The sequence below is a fragment of the Pseudoliparis swirei genome, chromosome 16 (genome assembly GCF_029220125.1).
Source record: "Pseudoliparis swirei isolate HS2019 ecotype Mariana Trench chromosome 16, NWPU_hadal_v1, whole genome shotgun sequence".
NCBI lineage: Eukaryota > Metazoa > Chordata > Actinopteri > Perciformes > Liparidae > Pseudoliparis > Pseudoliparis swirei.
Window position 1 is genome coordinate 21,217,310 of NC_079403.1, and position 24,626 is coordinate 21,241,935.

General features: G+C 40.5%; 1 protein-coding gene across 2 annotated transcripts in view; it reads right to left on the minus strand.

Annotated features, from left to right (window-relative positions):
* The window catches only part of cdk14 (cyclin dependent kinase 14), a 201,210-nt gene that overhangs the window by 112,806 nt on the left and 63,778 nt on the right, over positions 1–24,626 (minus strand). For both annotated transcript variants that reach the window (XM_056433736.1, XM_056433737.1), the window contains 2 exons: positions 22,865–22,927; positions 7,704–7,827 (listed from right to left, as the gene is read on the minus strand). In XM_056433736.1, the coding sequence (XP_056289711.1) occupies positions 7,704–7,827; positions 22,865–22,927 (187 nt within the window). The remainder of the gene's footprint in view (positions 1–7,703; positions 7,828–22,864; positions 22,928–24,626) is intronic.

Sequence of the window (24,626 nt, forward strand, 5' to 3'; positions counted from 1 at the left end):
TTCACACACTGGAACAGGTTCTCACATGGATGGACTCCCAAACACACACACACACACACCTCGGCCATTTTATGAGTGAACGAACCTCAGATCAGGTTTCTGGCCGCTGTGCTGGCGATGGACACTGACGGCATATGGCAATACTTCTGTGTTTGAGTGCAATCTCAAGCAGCCTTTCAGCAGGTTCGTCCCAACTGCGAGCGCACTCAGGCTCTCATGAGGCTCTGGAGAATGTAGGGCTGTGAGCGACGCTCATCTGCTGCTTCAATTGCTTCTATAATTAGGGGCTTGTCATCAGAAAATTGTCTCAAGGCTAAAGTCATTTAGTGGGTGATGACACACTTGCTGCCAGCATGTGTGTGTGGCTCCAGGAAGGTATATGAAAAGAAGAAGAAGAAAAAATATATATATATATACTGTACATTACCGTTCAAAAGTTTGGGGTCATCCAGACAATTTTGTGTCTTCCATGAAAACTCACTTTTATATATCAAATGAATTGAAAATTGAATAGAAAATATAGTCAAGACATTGACAAGGTTAGAAATAATGATTCATATTTGAAGTATTAATTTTGTTCTTCAAACTTCAAGCTCAAAGGAAGGCCAGTTGTATAGCTTATATCACCAGCATAACTGTTTTCAGCTGTGCTAACATAATTGCACAAGGGTTTTCTAATCAGACATTAGTCTTCTAAGGCGATTAGCAAACACAATGTACCATTAGAACACTGGAGTGATAGTTGATGGAAATGGGCCTCTATACACCTCTGGAGATATTTCATTAGAAACCAGACGTTTCCACCTAGAATAGTCATTTACCACATTAACAATGTATAATGTGTATTTTTGATTAATGTTATCTTTATTGAAAAAACAGTGCTTTTCTTTGAAAAATAAAGACATTTCCAAGTGACCCCAAACTTTTGAACGGTAGTGTATATATATATATATATATATATAAATATATATAGCAGAGATTGATCACTTTTAATGATGATGGAATGTGTGTAATTGGATTCTCATTAACGTATGTGGCAGTAGCGATACTTAAATCCTACCGAAGGACTGGCTAACGTAAGTGCTAAAACACGTTAATGAACTCATTTTGGCCTGAGGTGACAAATGTTCACAATTTGTGGTTTGGGATAAAAAGCGATGAACAATGCTCTGGTAAGGGCTTGCTTGGGTGGCTCGACTGTGGATTGGAACATTAACAAAGTACCCTGGGGAGTTAATAAAAGCAGTTACAGTTTGTAACTTCCCTGCCTTTGTTGCCACACCGGCGCCTTTCTTTCGATGTCCGGCATTATTAATATGTGTGGGAACATGCACGCAGCCGATGTGTTCTTGTATACGTGCACAAGATCCTGATCCTGGGAGCAGCTGAGTCCTTGTCGGGGGACTAATTTGGTAAGCTCTCCTTTCTTTTTTGTGCATGTTTTAAAAGCATGATTGTAGAAATATGATATCATCTTTTAAGTTCATTGTACTAAATCATAAATGTGTTTATAAATGTGTTCAGTGAAGGGACGTTATCGTGGAGGCTTAAAAGACTCCAGAAAACTCGCTTGCATGTTTTCCAACTGGGGGAGGGGCCTGTGTTCCACCAATAGAGAGTTAGATCTACTCTCCCGTTTTTTATGAAATGTTTTCAACGCATGTTCTTATGAAATATTTACGTGCATGTTCCTTTTCTATGTTGATGTGTTTCTTTTTTTATTTCAACTTGTGTGATTTTGAGCAGGGCTGAAGGGTGAACCACAGCGTTAGAGCAGCCATATATTTTGCATGGGCATTTTATTACTGTGCCACTTATCGTGTGTTTGTGTCGTGAACAGGTACATTTTATTTGTTTTATCGTGATTATTTACTCTTTGTGTTATTTAACTCTACACTGACCTCCCTGACTGTGCAGTGTAGACCCACATGATTTATTTTCCAGTGTGTGCACTTTTATATATGAAACTATAGTTTACTCATCAATAAATCCTGAATGTTTGGTGCAGTATCTCTGGCTCTAGTTTACTCTTGGTATTGTGGGTATGTCACCGGGTCACACTCATCGTAGTAAACACACAGCGTACCAGGGCTCAGGGCTTAGGGCTCAGGAGAAAGACGTGAGCCTGACAGACCTCTGTAGCCAGCTGTTGGCATTGGAGTTGCATTGTGGGTAATGTAGGCACACGGTTTTGACAGAGAAGAAGAATGCATGGAATAAAAAACGACGACGTCGCCGTTACTGCTGCAACTGTTTTTTAGACTATCCATCATGATAGATTTAAATGAGACGCAAGTAAGCATCTGTGGACCCCACCAAACCACATGTGTGTCTTTTAAAATCACCCAAATTCTCATGCTACTTACTTTTAAATTAAACTTAGTTTAGTTTGGTGGTAATCTGTCTTTTGAATATCATTTTAATAGATTTTTTGAAGAGCAAACATTGCGTGAGTAATTCCGTCAGTAAGAAGTGGCCCCTCACACAGGATTCACTTAATGCACTTGTCTTGTATGTGTGGGTTCAGAGAGTGATGCAGTCATTACGCTCCTCCACACAAACAGTACAAATCACAGCCCACACGTTGCTTAAGTCGGCCTCAATTAGCTGCGTCCTTGATATGAAACATGAGCTCCTCAAAGCCTCATTTATGCGGTGGATGTTTGTGCAGCTCATTAAAAAGTGAGTAAACCCACAGAGGAGCAGAGGGCAGCATCTGGATCCACTCCACCAACCAGCAGCTCGGGCCACTGTGGCTGGAGAGAAGTGCTCAGTCTAGCGTAGCAGGGGGGAGGAGCCTATCCCTGCACCTACAGGACGCACGGTTCACCCATAAACAGCACTAAACACATTGGAGAGGGTCTCGATCTTGTTAGGTTGTCATAGTTTATTTTGATAACATGTGCAGAGGTCTTATGCTTTACATTAATAGATATAGAAAGATATTATAATTGGAAATATTAGGGAGAATATTGATATTGTTATTCATGTATTATGAAGCATAGGGGTAATGTTTACTCTATACAAATGTAAATGGCAAGAATTAATGTAAGTTGCATGAGAGTGACTGTATGTTAGTATTATAGATTGACGAAGCTCGTTAAAATCCGTGAAGTGACTTACAATAATAGACGGGACTTTTATTGTGAAAATACTTGTTTAGTGACTTGACCGGAAGTGACGTTTTGACCCGGGGTTCAGTGACATTCGACCCCTCCATTGTTCTAAGCGGGACTTTGAACCAATCACGAGGTGTTAAAGGCTGGACTCACCTTTGAGAGTGAGGATTGGCTGATTTTGAGTCAAAGACTTTGTGGATGAGAGATAGCGTTCTCTTCCCACGGGACGCCGGAAGGCTGAGGAGCCGGGACCGATGACGACCACGATCATGAGGCCTTGAATGTTTGTTTTACACTTCCTGCCATTAAATGTTGATAATTTAATTCACGCGCATCCGGAAGCCTGTTTTCCATCATTTGCGAAGTGCCCAGTTTCAGAACATCCTTACAATCTGCAGCTGGGTTAAGGACCCGCCTTCCAGGCGGTTTTTGGTCCCGCTAATTGACACATTCGATTGATGCCGTTTGAAAGATAAATGTTTGAAGTATAACACAAATATAACCCGACTTCAGATGAACAACGTTGGCATACAGTTTGACACAAATCATTCTTCATTCAGTTTGACTGACCGAGCTAAGTAGTAAGTCACGCTCTCGAATGTGTGTTCCGGATGCGTGTAACCAAAATCAATGCTGCGTACCAAACTGGACATCCTGTACCGGACGGGTCGGGAGGAACACACTCCTAATGTCTGAGGTAGAGGAGTTGTTGCCATAAGGAGGAGGATGGGCAAAGTCTACTACTGCCTCATAAATATCCTTCATGAGCACCAAAGGAGGAAAGAAAACTGAGCTTTATTTCATCGAATAAAAATCTACTTTTATTTTCCGGCTCACCCATAACCATAATCTCAATACACGTACAAACCATCCGTTCACCACACGCCACCTCTTACTCTACCTCTCAGCCCCTCCTCTGTTGACATTCGCCCTCCGTCTCTCTCATTTACCCCAACCAGCGCCACAGGCCTCAGCTGTTGGCCGTCAGTATTCCTGCTGCCAAGGCACGGGACCACAGGGAGCCATGGCAGCCCCACAATCACATAATCACACACACACACACACACACGCACGCACACACACACACTGCCGTCACCGTCCTCATCTGGCCTCCCTCAGGCTGACTCTGTGTTCTGTGCATGTTTGTTGATGAGCTCCAGCGACAGACTAATGGGCCGGGGACTTTCACTCTCGCTCATTTGGTATTTTGTCCATTATTTTCTCTCCCTCTCATTCCCTCTTGCAGAAAGGTTTCCAAACCAAATTCATGGTTTGCATTATTGATGAAGCTGCCACCTTCCCCCTCCTCCCAAGTCGGTCTGGGCAGAGGGATGGAGGGATGAGGAGATGAATAGTAGAGGGGAGGGAAGGTCTGAGGGAGTTAGGAAACAGGGTGGGAAATAGGAAGAAGGCTGTGACGCTGGATAGATGGATGGGTGGATGGATGAGGGGTTGGATGAATGGATGGATGGATGGATGGATAGATAGATAGATGGATAAAAGGAAGGACGCTCGGATGGATGGATGGATGGAAGGACGGATGGAAGGATAGATGGATGGATGAATGGAATGCATGGATGGACGATTAGAAAGAAGGAAGGATGGATAGATAGATGGCTAGATGGATGGGTGGATGGAATGGATGGATGGACGGAAGGATAGATAGATAGATGGATGGATAGATGGATGGATAGGTGGGTGGTCGATGGAAGGACGAACGGAAGAAAAGAAGGATAGATAGATGGATGGATGGGGGGGTGGATGGAATGGATAGATGGAATGAATGGATGGATGGATAGATGGACGGACGGAAGGATAGATGGATGGATAGGTGGGTGGGTCGATGCAAGGACAGAAGGAAGAAAGGGTAGATAGATGGATGGGTGGATGGATGGGGGGTGGATGGAATGAATGGATGGATGGACGGATGGATAGATGGATGGATAGACGGATGGGTGGATGGGTGGGTGCATGGGTGGGTGCATGGGTGGGTAGGTCAATGGAAGGAAGGACGGAAGGATGGATGAAACGAAGGAGGGATGGAAGGATAGATAGGTAGATGGATGGAGAGATGGGTGGATAGATAGAACAGAAGGCTGGATTGTCAGTTTGTCAACCCCCTAATGAAGCCCCACCACTGAGGCAGTGTTTACGGAGCATGGATCCACGCCATATGGTGCCACTTGAGGAGGGGACCATAACACAACACGAAATAGAGAACCTTCACGGTGATCCTCTCTTTATTTTGATGTCTCACATACATGTGGGGATTCTGGCATGCAATGAAAGGCAAAGTGAATAAAAGGTCAAGGGGTCCCCTCATTGTCAAGATGTTGTCATCTTGGCCAAAGTGTTGGACAGATGGCTGGACCCACAGATCATAGCAACGGGCCAGACAGCACACAGAAAGCCCCTCAAAACACAGACCTTTCTCCAACAATCCCATTATTCTGGGATCAAACAACACGGTATGTGTGTCTTATGGCCTCATAGATGCTGAGAACTACATGCTGGACACAACCTTCCGTGTCCAGCTCGTGACGTACAAAGGTGATAAAAGGGAAGGTGTCGTGTTTACTTCCAGTCAGAAGACAAGTCAGAGTGTCTTTATGTGTTTGTATACACACAGCAACAAACGGAGCGCCGGACAACTCTTCACCTTCACCCTCACCTGCTTTTTAATATCAGGCAGGGGGAAATGAACAGGAAGATTAATATTTTTGCCAACTGAAATCCAAGAAACATTCAACATATCCGTGGTTTTCACAATCGTGCATTGCCAACATTCTTTTCCAGGCGACTGGGCGAAAAAGTAATTTTGTACATTTGACAGGACAAAAAAAGAATAAAAAATGATGTATAGCAACAAGAGATGACTAAACGATTAACAAAGGAACATGGCATTAGAACACTGGATATTATTGGTGTGATACAATATCTGAGGAATTCATATTGTCTCATGATATGTATTAGTGCTGCAACGGACCATAATCGATCCGTGAACCGTCCTGATTAATTACACAGTTCAACATTAATCATCACAGTAATGCTTCTCCAGTCACTGGCCCTGTATGATGTTAACGTGGTAAACAACCAATCCGTGTTTTAGTACCCCTGGTCAGTGCAAAGCATTTCTGGTTGAAAAGAATATGTAATACACAGCGCTGTGTCAGTGTCTTATTTAATATAGAATATATACTATTCCCTTTATGAACTTACACTTACATTGTATACACTATTTATTTTTAATGGATTTTTTAATGGATGCTCATTTTAAATACATATTTTCTTTAATCTCCCGTACCCCCTGGAGTGCCTTCACGTACCCCCATTTGAGAACCACTGGTCTATGGTAACGATCGCAGCATCGCTAATCGCCGACATTATGATGAGTTCAGGCTCCGTTCAGTGAAAAGGATCATCAAGCAAATGTAAATTATACCATTATCATGATGTGTTCACGTGTTATTTCAAATAATGTAGTTTTGGTGAGAAACTTGAAAGCACAGTAGTTTGAAGGAGATGTTTTCACAGCAACAGAAATATATGTTAGAAACAGTTTACAGTAGCTGTAGCAGCAAAATATATGTTATTAACACTACTAATGATCTTATTTGTTTCAATCCATAAAGATACAATCTTCTATACACTTATCATTTGAATTGTGTGTTTTCGTGAAGACAACATTCACTATGAGTTATTATAACAAAGTAAAAGGATAACAATTACAATGTTTGATGGTTTACAGACTTCAGAGCAGTTGCGATTATTTTTTGGGATGGTGGCAACAAATCATGTTCTGGAGCCTTGTAGACCAGCTGCTATAATCAAACAACAAAGGAATCGTTCATATGGATCATCCAAAAACATGTGATTAGGGATAAAAAATTCAATTGTCTCTCTTTTTTCTTTTGTGCTGGTCTGATTTGTGATCCGATCCGAAAACCGTGAGTTTTATTACACGTTCATACACCCCAACCCTAATTCATAATTGGGCGAAACATTTTTCCACATATTAAAACTAGAATGGGCGCTCGGTAGAGCGCATACCTTCGCATATCACAAGATTGGGCATTGAATTATGAACATTTTGGCATTAGTTGCACGCCAATTGGATACAAATTGACCGTGCTATGGTAAAAAGAAGATGTTGACCTTTTCATGACCTTGACCTTGACCTTTGACCCGATTGGTCCCAAAATCTAATCAAATGGTCCCCGGATAATAACCAATCATCCCACCATATTTCATGCGATTCGGTTTAATACTTTTTGTGTTATGCGAGTAACACGCATACAAATAAATAAATAAATAAATACACAGCGATCAAAACATAACCTTCCGCATTTTCAATGCGAAGGTAATAACTAAGAATACAATTTGAGGTCTGATGTCAAAGAAAATAACACAATGACAACATTAAAAATGCCAATATATGGCACCATATGAGCACTTGTAAATTCAACAGAGACGGTGTTATCATCAAGCTGCTTCCTCTGACATCATCATCATCATCATCATCATCATCATAACTGTCACATGTCACAGATAGAAAAAAGAGCATCAGCATCCAAGCCCACTTACCGAAATCAGCAAGTTTGAGCTCTCCCGTGTCGCTGATGAGCAGGTTCTGTGGTTTCAGGTCGCGGTGAAGGATGTACCTCTGGTGGATGTAGGACAGGCCTCTCAGCAGCTGGAACAGGAACAGCTGGAAAACACAAGGGAACAAAGGGGAAATAAATATCTCTACAGGAGTAGACTGTGAATGGACCGGTGACCAGATCTCTAACTATAAACCACATTCTGAACACAGTTCTGATGAGTATTTTTATTCTTTTCACATCGCTGGATAATTCACATGGATGAACTTTAATAGCTATCCTTTCCATCTCCTAGAGCACATTACACTGGGGCGGCTGCTGAAGTCAGAAGGGTGTGTAGATGATCCTAATTATCACTCGGGTGGAGCTGTGACTTCATTTAAGTGAAAGTGAAAACAGGCATGAACCCTGCACTGTATACAAAAAGTGTCTCTTTCACAAAGGCACACACACACACACACATAAAAATCAATACAGAACCATCAGGAACAAACTTAATTTCCTCCACTTGGACTATTGAAGTGTGATGAAACAGATGGGACATCACAGCTGGAAATTACAAAATGACCTCTTCAGTTCACCATTATGGATTTTGAGGGGGTAGACAGAGGCAGCAGGAATGTATGGAGGGGCGACTAATGGACTGAGGTCGCCGCCCCCTTTTCCATTTTCTGTGACGGGCGGTGCATCGTATGACAGAACTGCAGGGGGCGGTAAGAAAAGTTAGAATCAGTGAACTTTTACCCAGATTGGTAGGAAGAACACACATTTATGTCCCTCACCAGATTATATGCGTCTCCTCTATTGATAACGTTGTACCTGATTTGACTTGTTTTTTTCTGTATCACTCAATGCAGCCTCTAATTTTGCTGAGCTATACTATTAGTAAACAACGATAAATTATTCTAGCTAGCGTTATTAAGAAAAAGTATGGTTTTAATGATGCAATAATCAATAGTTGTATATGACAACTGGATTAAATGGCTATGTAGAATAAAAAAAGGAAGAACATATCTTGTAAACAAGCTTAGTAATAGTGTTTGATGACAATTCAAACCGGATTGCCTTTTTATTTGAGAGGGTATGATTTAAATGTATTTCATAGTTATTCTTGTCACTATCTTCAGTCAGTGTTTTGGTACATAAAAAAAAAAAGATGTTTTCTTAAATCTTAAGTAAATAGGTAAAAAAAGTGAAACACCAAAGTATGATTAACATTTTTTACTACCGTGTCATTTGCAAGTGCCTTCATCATTTCAAGTGTTGATTGTAAAAAGAAATGTTTTAAAAGATGAAAAAGGATAGTCTGCAGAGAGTTTTCGCCTCTTTGAGCTCATTGTTGTGGTTTTCCCGGCAGCGGCAGACAGCTGTTTCCAGGGGGGAGGTCTCTGATGAACACGTGTTAAACGTCGTCCTGCCCAGCACCAAACGGTTATGGACTCGCTTGTGCACACAGTGGTTCACTCAGCGGCTAACGACACAAAAAAGGAGAATAAATACTTATAGGGACACGAAGACAAAAGGAATGCTAATGTTGCTCAGTTCTACTGGTGAAGTTTAACCTGAGAAACGGTCATGTGCTTGTTCATCCAAACAAAAGAGAAATATGAAACAAGAACATTATTTACATTCTTTGTAAATTAATTGACCCTTACAACATAATGGGAAGCATACTTTTTTATTTTTTTAAATGTCTTAGCCTCCGGAACACAAACCAGATGTTCCGCTTTGTGTATGTCAGCAAAAATCTCTTGCGTGCTGCATGCTGATGTGTGCTTCTAAAGAACTGCGAAAACAATTAGTGTGTCTGTAAAAGAGTTAAATTACTTTTTAAAAAGCAACTGGATCACAAAGACAACGGAACAAATTCATTCATTAAAAAAGAAAAAACACTCACGAATGCACTTTTGTTGTCACGTGTCACGTAAATACAGATTAAATTGCATTTAAAAATTTACATTTTTAAAAGTCCATTATCCTGCAGTTGAAAGTAAACGCAGCTCCTCCACTTGCCTCCGGCGCTCACGAGCCCAAACCGCATCCGCAAAACGTGTTTAGCATTTAATATATGCGCGCTGCGTGAAGTGGTGTGAGCTTTAAAAAAAATGAAAATCAACAAAATCCTAATACATCCAAAGCCAGAGTGACATCAAACTTGTTTTGTTTTGTTTCTGAGATCCGGCAGGTCTTCCCAACCTCCTGCAGACGTGTCAATCAACAAATAACTAGAATGCGCACTCGGTAGAGCGCATACCTTCGCATATCACAAGATTGGGCATTGAATTATGAACATGTTGGCATTAGTTGCATGCCAATTGGATACAAATTGACCGTGCTATGGTAAAAAGAAGATTTTGACTTATCCATGACCTTGACCTTTGACCCGATTGATCCCAGAATCTAATCAAATGGTCCCCGGATAATAACCAATCATCCCACCAAATTTCATGCGATTCAAGAAGATGTTGACCTTTTCATGACCTTGACATTGACCTTTGACCCGATCGATCCCAAAATCTAATCAAATGGTCCCCGGATAATAACCAATCATCCCACCAAATTTCATGCGATTCGGTTTAAAACTTTTTTTGTTATGCGAATAACACGCATACAAATAAATAAATAAATAAATACACGGCGATCAAAACATAACCTTCCGCATTTTCAATGCGAAGGTAATGAGGTGCACACGAACCAGCGTTGAAATCTTCTTTTCTTTTTTCTCCCATTCGAGCGTCACCCTCTCATTTCTCTGCTCACACTGATACTATAGTCCCGGCCCAATTAAGCTGATTGAAGCACTGCGGAGCCCAATCAGACACGGGCCCCTGTCTGGCATCTGGAGTCACCGGGTCAACGGTTTACTATTCCTGCGCTCGGCGGGGTGAGAGATGAACTGCGGTGCAGTGGGAAATTAGCATGGGAAATGTGTGCTCACTCATGTATATCAAATAGAGTTCTGAAAAGCCTCGTTGGCTTGTTAGGAGCGCGACTGCACGGTAATAAAACGAAAAAGAGAAAAATGTCTCTTTCCTTCTCTTCAGCCAGCTCTTCGATTTAAACCTCAAAAGTGGCTTTTTATTCCGCTGCTTGGAGTGGAACGGCACATTTGCATTCTAATATTTGAGGGGGAAGTGAAATGTTGAGAGCCGTTAGAGGAGGCCATTCAGACAGACTCGTCTGACTATAATAATAATACAAATAGTGCTAAATGACCATTTTTAAGCTGAATTACGTCAATTCATACACAGAGAAGCTGAGCTTGGTCAGTGGTGAACATTTGGCTCGTTGACACTTCAGACATCTGCCGGCCAGACCGGCTCACCCAACTGTAATAAGTGACTATGAGCGTTCCATCTGGGCCAACGTATTGAAAGGAGCCCCTGCTGTTAAAGATGTGACCGCACCAATCGACCACCGGAGCGAGCTCCGAAAATAAAGACGGAAACAAAGAGACAGCGACAAACGGAGGAGAAGAAAATGGACAACGTAATATGGGAAAAGGGTCACCTGTAACCTCTTCGTTGGCCGTAGCATGGAGTGATTACAAAAGGACTTTCACCCAGGAGACCGCCATTCGCATCCTCTGCAAAACCAAAACTCGACGTTGATATATTTACCTTCGCATTGAAAATGCGGAAGGTTATGTTTTGATCGCCGTGTATTTATTTATTTATTTATTTGTATGCGTGTTATTCGCATAACAAAAAAAGTTTTAAACCGAATCGCATGAAATTTGATGGGATGATTGGTTATTATCCGGGGACCATTTGATTCAATTTTGGGATCGATCGGGTCAAAGGTCAAGGATAGGTCAACATCTTCTTTTTACCATAACACGGTACATTGTTATCCAATTGGCATGCAACTAATGCCAAAATGTTCATAATTCAATGCCCAATCTTGTGATATGCGAAGGTATGCGCTCTACCGAGTGCCCGTTCTAGTTTATATAATGTCATGATGTCAAGTTTATGAAGTAGTCTACTTGTGTTATGGAGCCTAAATAGAAAATAAATAGATGACTTAAGAGGGGAAAAGGGTCACCTGTAACCTCTACGCTGGCTGTAGCATAGAGTGATTACAAAAGGACTTTCACCCAGGAGACCGCCGTTCGCGTCCTCTGCAAAACCAAAACTCTGTGTTGACATATTATATCATGTTATGATGTCACGTTTATAAGGTAGTTTACTTCTGTAATGTAGCCTACATAAAAAAATACACATATCTTAACCTTAACTACCATCTATTCCTAATAGATTTAGACATGTGTGTCTTAGCCTAAAAGCATTTAAACTAAGTTTAACTTTTGCATGTATTACAGCATTATTGCACTCAGTCACATTGCCACTGCAGTGATGGCAGCCATCTAACTCAGACTCGAGGATTCATCGATTGCCACGGTTATAACAGAGACGTCTTCTCGTTAAGTTTGTGATGCCTGATGTCAGTAAATACTACAGTTCTCATGAGTATATTTTCCTGTTGCCATGGAGAAGACACTGAAAGCACCACCGGTTCGTATCGCAGGTTTTCTGTTAGAGACGCGTCTCCAAGTCTCGACGGAGCTTCCCTCGGGGTCCTCAACTGTTTCATCAGGCTGATTGGTAATGCTGATGAAGAGTAAAATGATCTGTGTTTGTATAACCAGCAGAGAGGCCAATTAATGTCTCAGGCACCTTGTCATAAGCTGCATAGCATTGGGTGATTGGATTTTTCCTACTGCAATGTGTTTTGGGACTTGGCTTACCTCCTGAAATATAGAAGCTTGTACTTTTAAATTGTTGAACTATTCCGTATTCATTCAGTGTCTCATTGTTTCTACTCGACCGGGAGAAATAATGCTCGTCTAATTGCTACAAATGCTCCAATTACCTTTTCTGTAGGGGAAAAACAACCCGTGACAGTAAATCAGGCTGATAACACACATTGTGTTTCAGAGTATACACTACTGTTCAAAAGTTTGGGGTCATCCAGACAATTTCGTGTCTTCCATGAAAACTCACTTTTATTTATCAAATGAATTGAAAATTGAATAGAAAATATAGTCAAGACATTGACAAGGTTAGAAATAATGATTAATATTTGAAGTATTAATTTTGTTCTTCAAACTTCAAGCTCAAAGGAAGGCCAGTTGTATAGCTTATATCACCAGCATAACTGTTTTCAGCTGTGCTAACATAATTGCACAAGGGTTTTCTCATCAGATATTAGTCTTCTAAGGTGATTAGCAAACACAATGTACCATTAGAGCACTGGAGTGATCGTTGATGGAAATGGGCCTCTATACACCTATGGAGATATTTCATGAGAAACCAGACACTTCCACCTAGAATAGTCATTTACCACATTAACAATGTATAGTGTGTATTTTTGATTAATGTTATCTTTATTGAAAAAACAGTGCTTTTCTTTGAAAAATAAAGACATTTCTAAGTGACCCCAAACTTTTGAACGGTAGTGTATATCTTTCAATGAAGAAAAAAGCCCTGCAGGTTCTCTAGTGTGTGTGTGTGTGTGTGTGTGTGTGTGTGGCAATTATGACGCATTATTAGTTCATAACTGCAGGATAAATGAACCATGTGATGGTAGTTAAATCAACCATTATTCTAATGTATCACCTGAGGAGTGACCCGACTGCACAAACAACACTCCATCATCAGCAAACCAATAAACACGGACGCCATCTTTCTAATGATGAAGTACTGCATCCCGATAAGGGATTAGGAAAAGTGTGCGGACGTGATCGGCTCCGAGGTGTCTCGCCGTGGAATGCGGTGGAATTTGGCTCCTTTGTCTGATATTCAATGTGCAGCAGAGGAATGAGGCAATGCATCAAAGTGACACATCGGCACGGTGGGGTTTCACCGGGACAAGCACAAACAAAGCCAAACGGCAGAGAACACGCGAAGAGAAGACAGGCGCTGCGCTTTGTAATGGGATGTTAATATGAAACACACAAAGTCATAAGTAGGCGGGCGTGAAGACTGACTGATCTGGGACAAAACCAAAGTTCCACTAGTGGCATTACAAACAGGTAAACAGAGAGAACACACATACTAAAGTGTTTTCAATTCCAAGAGCCCCGTCAGTAATGTATATTCACTACCGTTCAAAAGTTTGGGGTCACTTAGAAATGTCTATATTTTTCAAAGAAAAGCACTGTTTTGTCAATAAAGATAACATTAATCAAAAATACACACTATACATTGTTAATGTGGTAAATGACTATTCTAGGTGGAAACGTCTGGTTTCTAATGAAATATCTCCATAGGTGTATAGAGGCCCATTTCCATCAACTGTCACTCCAGTGTTCTAATGGTACATTGTGTTTGCTAATCGCCTTAGAAGACTAATATCTGATTAGAAAACCCTTGTGCAATTATGTTAGCACAGCTGAAAACAGTTATGCTGGTGATATAAGCTATACAACTGGCCTTCCTTTGAGCTTGAAGTTTGAAGAACAAAATTAATACTTCAAATATTAATCATTATTTCTAACCTTGTCAATGTCTTGACTATACTTTCTATTCAATTTTCAATTCATTTGATAAATAAAAGTGAGTTTTCATGGAAGACACGAAATTGTCTGGATGACCCCAAACTTTTGAACGGTAGTGTATGTCAAGTTTATTCACACAATTATTAATGCGAGCATGCTCGGGAAACTTAATGACGCTCTGCACACGAGGCTTTGATAATTCATGTGGTGGTACATGGCCTTTGTAGTCTTCTGACTACTGAGAGCGCTTTACAGTATGTCGCAAAACACAGGTATCAAACACAAGGCCCGCGGGCCGAATCCGGCCCTCCGCATCGCTTTATGTGGCCCCTGGCAGCTTTTTAAAGACACGTGGTCACCTTTTCTTAAAGAAATTGTAGAAAAATATCTCGTGCTTTTATTTTGAAGGTTTACGATTAAATGGATTTATGTTAAGACATTTTCTTATGTACAATATTTCTTCCCCTAAATAAACAATAATCAAATGCAAAGAGAGTTATTTAACAATATAATCGAGGAGTTTATAAGGTGTTTCCGGCCCTTTAAGAGGGCAGCCATGATGCTGATTTAGCCCACGGTGAACATAAGTTTGAGACCCCTGATGTAGATTGATAGAATACATCAACAGTAAGCAAAAATATTTGAGCCCCAAGTTTTCCCTTCTGTATATTGCATCAAACTTTGACTTAAACTATTGTAAAAAATACCAATGTAAACACAAAACTCATGTAATCTCAATAAACATGACGTTGTATCGACGTGTTTAGCATCTCATAAATAAAAAGGTGTAAATGAGTCACTCACTTTTATTGGTGAAATGGGTCTTGCTTTAACTTTCTCGGTACAAATGTACTAAAATGGCATCTGCCTCAAAGGAAATAAAAGAGTCTAACAAACAACAACTGGCACCGTCCAGGCCTGCGTCTCCACAACACATACACACAACTAAGTGTGGTTCAACTGAACTGCTGACACGTCTGTCTTTCTTTCAGTCGGGCACAAAGTGGTGGAATAATGGGGAAACAAATATCTATTTGGTCGAGGTCATGGGAAAGATTGCAGCCATCGTTAGAAAAGAGCAACGTTGACTGTTGGTGGAAAACACGTCAACGTCTCATGCTGTGCACGCCGAAGCAATTACCCCGACCTCCCTGCTACGTCATGCTACTTCCAAATAAAAGTCCTAATTTGATGTTTTGCCAGGTAAAAATAGACCCCTTTATGCTGCGTTCACACCAAAAGCATTGCAAAGTTGAAGTATTTCCACTTGAGGCAAAAAAAATTGCTTCGCTCTATTCACGTTAATCGCATCATTCGCACCGGCCGGCGAAAATTTGCGTCAATCGTAACCATTCGCATCCGTGCATTGACTTTGCATGAGATCTACTCGCACACATCAAATAATTGGGACATTTAGCATGTTGTGATGTTGTGACGGTGGTCTAGAACCGACGGACCGGGAGACGGATCAACATCGCCAAAAGAGAGCGACCGCCATCGCTCAAACTGCATCAATAATTGATTAAAACACAGATTAGCACTTCAGTGGCACTTAAATAGCTCTTATTGTGGTACTTTTGTAGTTCGACTATGTTGAGGAAATGTTACTTTCTGTTTTCTTGTTGTTCTTAGTCTGTACTCTAGGTTGAATGCACTTATTGTAAGTCGCTTTGGATAAAAGCGTCTGCTAAATGACATGTAATGTAATGTAATAATATTCATATCCACACCATCCAACATTGACAATGGCTCCAAAACAGAAAAACCACTGGCTCCTCTGACAAATCCCCAAAGCAGTGTTTTGCTAAAATGGGAAAAAAATCGGACAAATCAGCGCGGGAGAGCTAAATTGAAGCCGTGTTAAATGGAGTGAAAACGGTCCGCCATCTGTCTGCAGGCGTGGAAAGAGCCCCTTATCTTTTCCACTAAGCATCTGTACAATGATGTCCTTACTGGGCTGAATCAAGAGGGAAGCACCAACCTGCACTCCGGCGCTGGCCACTGAGGACTGCTAAATTCCAGATATGCCCACAATTGTCTTTGGCTAAATACATGTTTTAATGAGCAGCTGTGTAGTTCTGCAAGGCCTCATTGGGTAACTGTTGGACTACTGAAACACCACTAGAGAGACCAGAACACATGGACACAGAGACATGTCGGAGGTCTAGTTGAGGTAGAGATACATACATGTTTTACAGAGCTTTCTACACATTGACATGTACGTAGTATATCAAGTATTATAGAGACAAATCGAGTGTGGAACGTGTCGGGAGGAAAAATCCTAATCCTTGTCCTGTTATGATATAATAGCTTGTGCAACTCATTCGATATACCATTTGTGTACGTGTGTCTGAACCCAGGACATGTCGGCAGGCACGTGCACAGACATTTTGGGGGGCAGGTGCTCAAACCAAAAAGAAGGGCACCCATCGGCAACATTATTACCTTCGCATTGAAAATGCGGAAGGTAATGTTTTGATTGCCGTGTATTTATTTATTTATTTGTATGCGTGTTATTCGCATAAGTAAAAAAGTATTAAACCGAATCGCATGAAATTTGGTGGGATGATTGGTAATTATCCGGGGACCATTTGATTTGATTTTGGGATCGATCGGGTCAAGGTCAAGGTCATGAAAAAGGTCAAAATCTTCTTGAATCGCATGCAATTTGGTGGGATGCATTGGTTATTATCCGGGGACCATTTGATTAGATTTTGGGATTGATCGGGTCAAAGGTCAAGGTCATGAAAAGGTCAACATCTTCTTTTTACCATAGCGCGGTCAATTTATATCCAATTGGCATGCACATAATGCCAAAATGTTCATAATTCAATGCCCAATCTTGTGATATGCGAAGGTATGCGCTCTACCGAGTGCCCATTCTAGTTTTTATATTGATCGCTGTAACATGAAGTTAGCAAGTAATTGAAACACATTGTGTCATGAGAAGACATGAGAGCTAAACAAAATGAAATGTTTTCTATTAACAATTACAATTAGTTTTTATTTACAAAATGATAGGAGCGAAAAATGCCATATAATAAACAACTTACTAACCTCGACCGCTCGGTCATGCCGTGAAATATCAAACCTCTGTAAAAAAGTTATAAAGCCTCAGTCTGATATTTACCGGCATGACCTCACTCTGGGTTAGTTATTACAAGTGTTGTTTTTTCTTGCGTTTACTCTTTTCAGCCTCTGCAATGCTCATACAAGATTGATCTTTGTAAAACTGGAACAGGCAAAACAAAGAGAAACATACCACATAAAAAATGTGGTACAAGCATTTCGGGGCGGAATTCTCACAAGAACTCAAATAAATGCCCCGTCGGATATCCAAACACATTTGGGGGGACTTGATGACAGAGAGTCATTTTTATTCTTAAATGCTGATGAATGAAAAAATAAGGGGCTCCAGCAGAAAGGGCACTTTTCTCATCCAGGGCAAAAGGGCTGGTGCTTGAGCACCACTAGGGCTCTATCTGTGCACGTGCCTGCACGTCGGCCATCATTGGTATCTTGTCACCCCACCAATGATGGCCGATGGGTTCATCTCAGTGGACTTAAGCCAAACATGATTGATTCTGGAGGCCCGGGGTGGTGGAGTGAGAGACGGCCTTGTCCTATCATCTCTCATCTTCAGTAGATTAAACACCGATATTCTTCTATTCTACTGGGCTCCTGTGAACGCATAAAGGACGGAGATCTTGTCCTGAACTTCAGCAGTCGATTCTGAAAAGTCTTGCTTGGACGCTCAGAGATTCCTGCTCCATTCATGAATATTTCATGGGTAGTTTGTACTTAGCTCATGGTTGATTACTTGGAATAAAGTGTTATGAGACAACCGTGCTTCAAGTACTTTGGATTTCTTACAAGGTAACGGAACATTCATTTCCACCACAGAACGCACATGTCGGATGAGGTGCAGATCGGCTACGAGCCAAGAACAATCCCCACGTGTCAGATGCTCGAAGAGATGCCCCGTCCCTGATATCGACTTGACAATATAACGTGCTATCAGTCGCTCCTCCTTGTAATGTGATTGTCGAGAGCAAAACGAGAGCCGCCACTTGGCTTGGAGACTCGGCCTGTGGGTGTCAGCCTCCCATTTGATCTGTAGGAGATGTCACTGAGACACAGCCATCCAGCTGACTGCATATAATCTAATAAGGAGAGCACTTCGGCAGCAGTCGGAATGAGGTCATACTCACTTGCGTTCAATTACAGCAGCGCTGCTAACAAATTGTGCAGTTTGAGTGCATGGGGCGAGAAGACTTAATGGTGCTGCACAACAAGATGGTTTCTGATAGATTTTTACTCTGGATCCTCGAGTTCAAACGGTGACTTCAGTGCATTTTACATTTTATACTGCAGGAACACACACACACACACAGCTCTCTGGTCCTTGTCCAGTAATTACATTAGCAGTGAGAGTCGGAGTGTGTGTCTCTACGTGTTAACTTGATCTATCACCAGTGGAGGCACTAATAGCTTCTGTGTTTCTGATTAGTAAATAGGAGAGTGGCTGAGTGACTGCACTTCCTTCAAGGTCATAAACAGCACTAATAACAGATATTAACAGTGTGCATGGTGCTTGTGCTTGGGTCAGAACATCACTGGGAGACCCATACATGCTGTGACACTCGATCATATTCTTATTGTCAATTCACTTTTGTAAAGGAAAACCGGTTTGTCAAGTGTAGTGAACGTGAGAGTACATACTGATGTCCACGGTGTTTTTTGATGATACATTTGGCAAAACATGTCTTATTTTCTGACAGGGAAAATGCCATTTGAATATCTCACAGGGGGGCAATTTGACCCATTGCATGAACATTAACAAACTGCTTGAATGAGGTCTGTATGGATATTAGGAATGTATAGTGATGACCTACATTCACTATACACATACATAACTATATATTTATATATTATAAATATTACTATGTATATACTGTATAAATATTATATCTATATATATATATATAATATAGTAATATTCATATATATATAATATATATGTTATATATAGTCGTATTTATAATATATGTATATGACTATTACTATATTTAATATATATATACCTGTATATAAAATATATTTATATATGTATGTATTATATATATCTAATTATATATACTATATATAGTAATTAGCACATATATACATATATACTGTATGTATATATTATATATAGTAATATTCATATATATATATTATAAATATCACTATACATACTTTATAAAACATATATATGATATATTTATATGTATATATATATATATTAAATAAGGTCATATACATATATAAATTATAAATACGACTATATATACTACATTTATTATATATATATATATTATATATAGTAATATTCATATATATATATTATATATAGTAATATTCATATTTATATATATATATATATAGAGAGAGATACTGTATATATATATTATATGATTGGACCGGCTCACTACAGTCTAGTCAGAACCACAGGATTAGAACAAATGAAATGTTGTCAGAGCATTTGATTTATCGATTGCTGTCCAGATGTAAAGAGAATATCAACAAAACCAAAACAATTAACTGCAAACCAAATGCATGACCCACCCTGGCTTTAATGCTTCCGCCTTTCCTCGACAATAACCAAAAGAGAAGCGGTTATTAACACCATTGTGTTCATACTGAGTGCTTCCCCATGCAGAAGCCTCCGGTACACGACTTTCACAGGAACCGGGCCACGGGGCCTTATCGAAAGATTAGAAAGCTCAGCTCAGTCGTCTCACCGATAAGCAACAAAGTCAGCGGGTGCCGAGCAACACCTTGGAATAATCCTTAATTATTCATTTGAATGCCAACGAGGCGGCTGTCAATCCTCAGTCGCAGGAAAAGGTACGAGCTGTTACATAACAGATGCAGCCTGAACTGTCACCTTCCTGCCTGAGGGAACATCCTATAACACCCCCACTACACCAACATCATCATCATCATCAATTATCATCACACGGCCTCATTCACTCCATCATGTCATTACACTGGTTCCTTTATGTGAGGAGAGGACCGGTCCATCACACTCTCAACAGCCTCACCGGGGGGTTCTGCGTCAGCGACAGGCGGCAAGACGGCTGTTCAAGCTGTCGTTGACTACCTGAAACTAGTCAGGTTTAGAAGTCTGCGTACATAATCTGTGCCATCTGTGTACATAATCATTAGGATGCATGAGATGACCGTATCATTAGAACAGTCCCTGTTATTTCACCATTTCCCTTCCTGTGACCTTCTGACCCCCTCGAACCGTTCCAATGGATGGACGTTTTTCTTTTAAACATCTGGACTAAAAGCTAAGAATCTTTCAAATAATTTCCATTTTTCAATCAGGGGGTTGGCGGTTCAATCCCCGCCCTAGTCGATGTGTCCTTGAGCAAGACACTTAACCCTTAATTGCTCCCTGAAGCTGTGTTTCTGACTTATAAATCGCTCTGGATAAAAGCGTCAGCTAAATCACATGTAATCTATAGATACCTAGTAGGTGTGTGTATGTGGGCAGAGTCAAATGACAGTTCTCAGACGTCCTAGAAAAGGCATGTCCATTGGAAAAGGGTTGAAGATCTGAATGGGTCCAACTAATGGAATATTATCTGTTCCATCACATTATTTTATATTTTAATTGTTTTTTACTTTGACTAAAACTTGCCTTACTTTTTTTTTCCTTGCCTGGAAACCAATTCAATTCCATGTACATGCATACGCTCATACATATACATCTGCCATCATCAATGCATTTTGTTTCTTTAAATAAAAATGTTATTAAATTTTTTTATTTTAAAAACTCACACACTTTGCATTTTTCTTTCTTTCTTTTTCTTTCTTTCTTTCTTTTTTCTTTTTTCACATTACTCTGACTTTATGATGTTGTGTCCACTGTTTTGTCGTCCGCACTGTTTCGTCGTCCTCTAGGTGTTATGTCTATGTATTGTCTTTTGTCTTATAAGAAAAAAATAAGAACAAAATAAATAAAAAATGGCCTTGCAGTTAATAATAAAAAATGTCCAGACTGACGTTTTTTGGTGTAACATTATGCTGAACGGCAGCATTGATAAGCAGCTACAGCAGATAATGTGCATTTATTTTCAGATGAATCAAAATAATTTTCATGTCCCAAAATACAACACTCCTAAATATTACGAAATATATTAAGAGTTGATGCTCTCCGAGTGTGAACTGAAGGGGGAGACACGACAGATAGAATATATATCACAATGAAACAGAGCCAGTATATTACTTACACTGAGACGTTTAACAAAGTAGTGAAATAAACATACAAAATAAATATGTGTTTTAGACATTTCTTCCCTGTGTCTGAAAGGAAATGTTATGGAAGCAAAACAGCCAGAAACTCTCAAAATGTACTAGTGCATGAAAAACAATATTTGTGTCTTGCAGCTTAAATATGTGATGGAGAGGGAACCCACTCAGCTTCGTATTGTTATTTTTGAATCAGCCCCTGGTTTTCATTGCTGGCTTTGCACATGCCCCCGCTGGACTCTTTTCTTTGCTAAGATCTCTACGTTTGACCTTTTGAAATGTATGCTTATAATGCTACGATATTGTTTGTCCTGCTTAGCATGTCACCACATCCTCCCAGGAAATGAGGTCACAAATGCTCAAAGTATTAATACCGCGAGCACTTTGTTCTGTTCTCTCTGCTCTTGTTTTGTCCCACAATGATTCCTCCAAGGGATGATGACAAACCAATGCACCTGTTTGTAGAGAGCCAATAAGAAAGGGGCCGTGAAAATCAGAGCGCACTAAACAGACGAAGACGTAGAATGGCGTCTGGACCAGGAGGGACCAGGAGGGACCACACATGTGGGTTTGTGGCCCTCTGAGGTGAAGTTCTGATGCTTCCTGCCTGGTGAGCCGGCCTCCTGTCATGGCCCTGCTAATGCGCCTTCTATGAACTATTCATACACTCCGTCATATTCATTTAATGTGTTATAACTCTGTAATAATTATTTCTGGTCACATGACATCTATTGCTTCTGTCCATCCTGGAGAGGGATCCTCCTCTGTTGCTCTCCTGAAGGTTTCTTCCCTTTTTCTCCCTGTGAAAGATTGTTTTCTATTTTTTGGTTGGTTTTTTTCCTGATCCGTTGTGAGGTCAAAGGTCAGGGGTGTCGTACGTGTACAGATTGTAAAGCCCTCTGAGGCAAATTCGAAATTTGTGATATTGCGCTATATAAAGTAAACTGAATAGAAAAAGTCCTCCCTTGTCACACGTTGAGCTGCGAGCAGCTATTTCCGGCCCCGAAGAGGTCAAACTATCTGATATTAAACAGAAAAAAAACTAAAACACAACTTCATTTTGTGCCACTCTGCAAATTGATCTTGCCCCGCAGGTTTGATACGGACCACGGGAGACCAGTTTAGAAGGACTGCCAAAAATGTGAGGTCACAATACGGCTGTGTGTGGTTTCAAGGTTACACAGCTGCTTGTTTCTTGTTCCGTCGTCCTCCTGATCCGTTCCTGGTGGCAACATCCCGCCTGCTTTTTTTTCTCCCATTCACTCCTTATTAGCATTTTAAACAGTGTGCTCATTAAACTACATGTCTTGAGACTAGAATTCTAATAACGCATACTGTACCTTCACATTGTCTGGAAGGAGACCCCCGGGGTGTCTGTCCATGTACTGACACAGGTCTGTGTGCTGTGAAATGAAAGCAGAGAAAGAATAATATTAATACCACATTATGAATAAGTCTGGAAGTGTGTGAGAGTGAAAGTGTGACAATACGGAACGTCACTGTGGATGGAAGTCAATTTTATTAAATGTGAGGCAGATGAGTCCATAATTGGTCATCTCTGGGGAATATTTCCAGAAATCCACTGCTTTTTGCAGACAGGTATGTCCATATAATGTCATCTTTATCCACATAATGCTGCCTCACCCATCTATCCACTCCTGGTTTGAACACAAAGAAGTACTTATTGTCTTTTATCGCTGTGAGTGATATTTAAATGGTCACTTTCTCACACGCAATATTCAACTAAATATTAGGTTTATTTAAGCTTGAACACATTTTGCCAAAAAAGGATGATTATAGCTTCCACTCTACAGTGGAAACAAGATTACAAAATGACAGAATGTGGAGACGCCCTTGTTCAGGCAAAGAAAAAGGTTGATAAACTCTAAAGATATAAAAAGTGTGAAAAAATCATGTTGGGTTACACTGCTTGTTCCCAAAGGAGAACCATGTTTGTGTTCTGGTAGAATATTACTTTTAAACAGTTCTACCTTTCAGTGGGTTCTACCTTTCAGTGGGTTCTACCGAGAAGCCGACATAAAGGTCCATGCCGAGAACCATCTGTAAAAGGTTCCACCCAGAACCCCCGACGATAAGTTTGAAAGAAAACCCCTCCATGGTTCCACCCAGAACCCTCTCTAAGGAACCTTTCCACACTCTAAGGTTGCTGACAAGAACCCACCCAGGTGGTTCTACCAAGAACCTTTTATATTTCAATGGTTTTCATCTAGAACACACCCAAGAGGTTCTACCGAGAGGTATTTTATATACCAAGTACAATTTTATCTTGGTATGATTTCAATTTTGTGATCATATTTATTGTAGTTACTATCAACCCAATATCTTCCATGTTGCCAGTGTTTTAGTACATTTTGTGAAAAGAAACAAAACAAAAGTTGAATGAATTCTTAAGTAATCTGTACAAATTAAACACCAAAGTATGATTTACATTTTGAACTAGTTTTTCATTTGCTGCCTTCTGCTTCAACCAAGAAGCCTTTCATATACCGATGGTTTCATCAAGTATGAATTCATCTTGGTATGATCTCCAATTTAGTTTCATATTTATTTTAGTTACTATCTACCCAATATCTTCCTTGTTGGCAGTGTTTTTGTCAGTTTCATTTGCAAAGGTCTTCGGCTTCTACCAAGAAGCCTTTTACATTCCAGTGGTTTCATCCAGAACCCACCCAGGGTTCCTCATGAGGCTCTTAAAGATGTGGTTTCTTTTAGAGTGGCGTTCGCCATCTGAGACGTGAGGTGATTTGTTTAAAAGCTGAGCTGATGTCTTCTCTATCAGCTACCCCCCCCCCACCCCTCCATCTACTGACTCCTATGACCCCATCCACGCGGTTCTACACTGGCCTGCCCTTCACCTTCAGTGTTTAGTTAGCATATTGAGGATGAAGGAGCGGTGGCTCTGAACTCACACTGATATTTACAATCTCAAATATCTCCCACTGCTACCGGCACGAGGGGAGCCTCCTCTGCTGAATGATTCAGACGGATGCACCAGCATGGACATGCCTGTCCATCTCACTTTCTCCTCTATCTCTTTGTAATACATGTCATCATTTTCTTCCCAACCCCCCCAGATTGTCC